The following is a 2,982-nucleotide window of genomic DNA, read 5'->3' on the forward strand; positions in this document are numbered from 1 at the left end:
TCGGACGTTTAACTGACTGAGCCACCCAGGCCACCCCTGGAGTTTTCAATTTAAATGGCATCTGTTGGAGAGCCTGGGTGGCTCAGTCGGTTAAGCATCCAACTTCAGCTCAGGTCATGATCTCACGGTTTGTGAGTTTGAGCCCCGCGTTGGGCTTTGTGCTGACAGCTTGGAGCCTGGAGCTTGCTTTGGATTCTGTGTCTCCCTCTCTCTTTGCCCTTCCCATGCTCATGCTCTGTATCTCTCTGTCTCTCAATAATAAGTAAATGTTAAAAAAAATTTTTTTTAAATGGCATCTGGCCAGCAGGTACTGTTTCAGTAATTCTCTGAATTTCTCACTGTCTGAACTTCTTCATTGTTAGAAGACACAGTAAAGGATGGAAACTCATAACAATGAAAACTAAGCCTGCAGCTTTTTTAAAAGAGTATTGAAAGAATAATCACAACTGGGGCACCTGGGTGGCTCAGTGGATTAAGCATGCGACTCTTGGTTTCAGCTCAGGTCATGATCTCTCTCACAGCTTTGTAGGTTTGAGCCTAACATTGAGTTATGCTCTGGCAATGTGGAGCCTGCTTAGGATTCTTTCTTACCCTCTCTCTGCCCCTCCTCCACTTGTGCTATCTCTGTGTCTCTCAAAATAAATAAATAAACTTAAAAAAAAAGAAGAATCACTACTGACAGTCATGCTCATCATTCAAGGCCAATGTGGGTGCCTCTATTTTGTTTGTTCTTTATTATTTTTTCTTTCTGAAATGGAATAAATTTATTTCCTTGAAAGTAAGTGGAGAAACCTATTACCTGCTCCCTTCTCAAAAAAAAGAAAAAAAAAAGGTTTTGTAACAATGGATAAAAAGTGAGGAAAACTGGCCTTCTATAACCCAGACATTATTTTTGAGGCATTCAGAGGATGATTCTTATTCTGATCCCAGTCTCCTTCCTGGTTCATTGGTACCCATCTTTATAGAAATGCAATCTTTATATAACCATTTATAAGCAACAAGACAGGATATATGGAGTTTTGTAATTGTGTTAGGCAGTGAGGTAGGGAAAACAATAGTGGCTTATCGTGTACAAAGAAATATAGCCCTGAAAGAAAATGAACTTGTTTAGGGAAGAGATTGGGAGAACAATGGGTTGTGGATTTTGTATATTCTGTGGGATGAGAAGGTCAAAGAAATTGGCAGTCTGGGTCTCAGAAGACCTCCAACTCAGGTCTATAAGAAGATAAAACCAGTATATTTGCATATCAAGTTGCCTCCCAGAAATAGCCAAGAAGGGAATTCTGTTAATTCCAAAGAAGAGAATGAGGTAAGATCATGGTCAAGTAAGACTCTGGCTGTTGGCATTTATAAGGACTGGATAAAAATTTTCCTTGTTCAGTAGAATTAAAAAGGGGAAAAAATTAATATGTGCTTTTAAAAGAAAAGTAAAGACAAGGAGAAGCCATTGTTTTTCCTGATATGGAAATATCAGGAGGGTTGCATATGTTGAAATGCTTTACTACTAGAACTAGGAGAATGTTTTGGAAAACTTTTGGTAAAACCATTAAAATGCCAGGAAAGATAGTCTTTATGAAGTTTCAACGTAAAAGTGAAGAAGAGAATAAAAATTAGCCTAAAGAGATAGTGGTGTGAAATGTGCTGGAAAAATGTGATAAACATAAAATCAGCTGCCTGAGATGAGGAAATTGTCAAGAAAATGAGAAATCCAATAGAACTAAAAATCAACAGTGTAGTCCATAAAAGCAGACTTGATTTAACAGGGAATGTAATCAATGACATGGCAGAATGGCTTGAAAAAAATTTTTCTAGAATGTGAAGACAGAAAAAAAAATATGGGAGAAAAGAAGGTAAGTATACAGGAATACAGAACAATGATCCATATTAAAAATTATAGGTTTTCAGGATGTGAGGGTGATCTGGCTGTGACATCTATCACCCCATTGATCTCCAGGGTTAATTCAGCTGATCTGGCTGGCTAGGCAGGTGTCCCCATCCTCTCTCACCACTCCATGTGCATCTCTTCAGAAGCTACACACTTGGTCTAAGGGGACGACCTTCCCTGACAGAGGAGGACCTTTCTTTGGTCAAGGGCATACAAGTAGCTGCGTTCCCCTGTTAGAACGTCTAAATAAGCGCTCAGGGTCCATTTGTAGGACAATGTAGAATAGTGAAGCTTCCAAGACTCCAGACATATCTGAATGGCATGCTGTGTGTGGCAGTCTGCTTTTCTTTTAAAAAAGAAAAGAAAAAGGTCTCTTACTGCAGCAACGGGAGTGGGAGCACCAGTCGCCGGGCTCGAGGCGGAACTCCACGGATCCCTTTAAGAAAAGGGCAGACAAGCCAGACATGGGGGAAATCACCAGCTTGGATAAGACCAAGCTGAAGAAAACGGAGACGCAGGAGAAGAACACCCTGCCGACCAAAGGGACCATTGAGCAGGAGAAGCGGAGCGAAATTTCCTAAGAACCTAAAGGATTCCCCACCCCTGTCATCTTTGAGACACCCTCGTCGTGGAGGAAGAAGAGCCACCTGCAAGATGGACATGAGCGACCAGCTGCACCGTGAACCCGGGCCCTCCGTGCCGATGCCACCGGCCTGCGGGTCTCTGAGTCCACCCCCCCGCCCCCAATCGGACTGCCAAATTCTCCAGTTTGCCCTGGGATATTATAGCAAATTATTTGTATGATTCATGAAATTAAAACACACCTCGTGGTGCAAAAAAAAAAAAAAAAAAAAAGAGAGAGAGAGAGAGAGAAAGAAAAGGAAAGAAAAAAATTACAGATTTTAAGAGTAGGAAATCAGAAGTAAAAATCAAAGATTAAAAATAGGAAAAGAACAACCGATCAATCCGCCAAGCAATGCTTTTTCTGAGCAGAACCCCTAACACTATGTTGGTTTAAAAGGCTTACCATGTTACAGGGGCACCTGGGTGGCTTAGTCAGTTAAGCATCCCACTCTTGATTTCTGTTCAGGTGATGA

The 2,982-nt window shown here is 41.2% G+C and overlaps 1 protein-coding gene across 1 annotated transcript; it reads left to right on the top strand.

Annotated features, from left to right (window-relative positions):
• Positions 1–1,304: 1,304 nt before the first annotated feature.
• Positions 1,305–2,636, top strand: LOC106984699 (thymosin beta-10-like). The gene is made up of 2 exons (XM_053216169.1): positions 1,305–1,309; positions 2,244–2,636. Exons 1-2 carry the CDS (start codon positions 1,305–1,307, stop codon positions 2,464–2,466), a joined length of 228 nt encoding a protein of 75 aa, XP_053072144.1. The 3' UTR covers positions 2,467–2,636.
• The last annotated feature ends 346 nt before the right edge of the window (positions 2,637–2,982 follow it).

The sequence above is a fragment of the Acinonyx jubatus genome, chromosome B1 (genome assembly GCF_027475565.1).
Source record: "Acinonyx jubatus isolate Ajub_Pintada_27869175 chromosome B1, VMU_Ajub_asm_v1.0, whole genome shotgun sequence".
NCBI lineage: Eukaryota > Metazoa > Chordata > Mammalia > Carnivora > Felidae > Acinonyx > Acinonyx jubatus.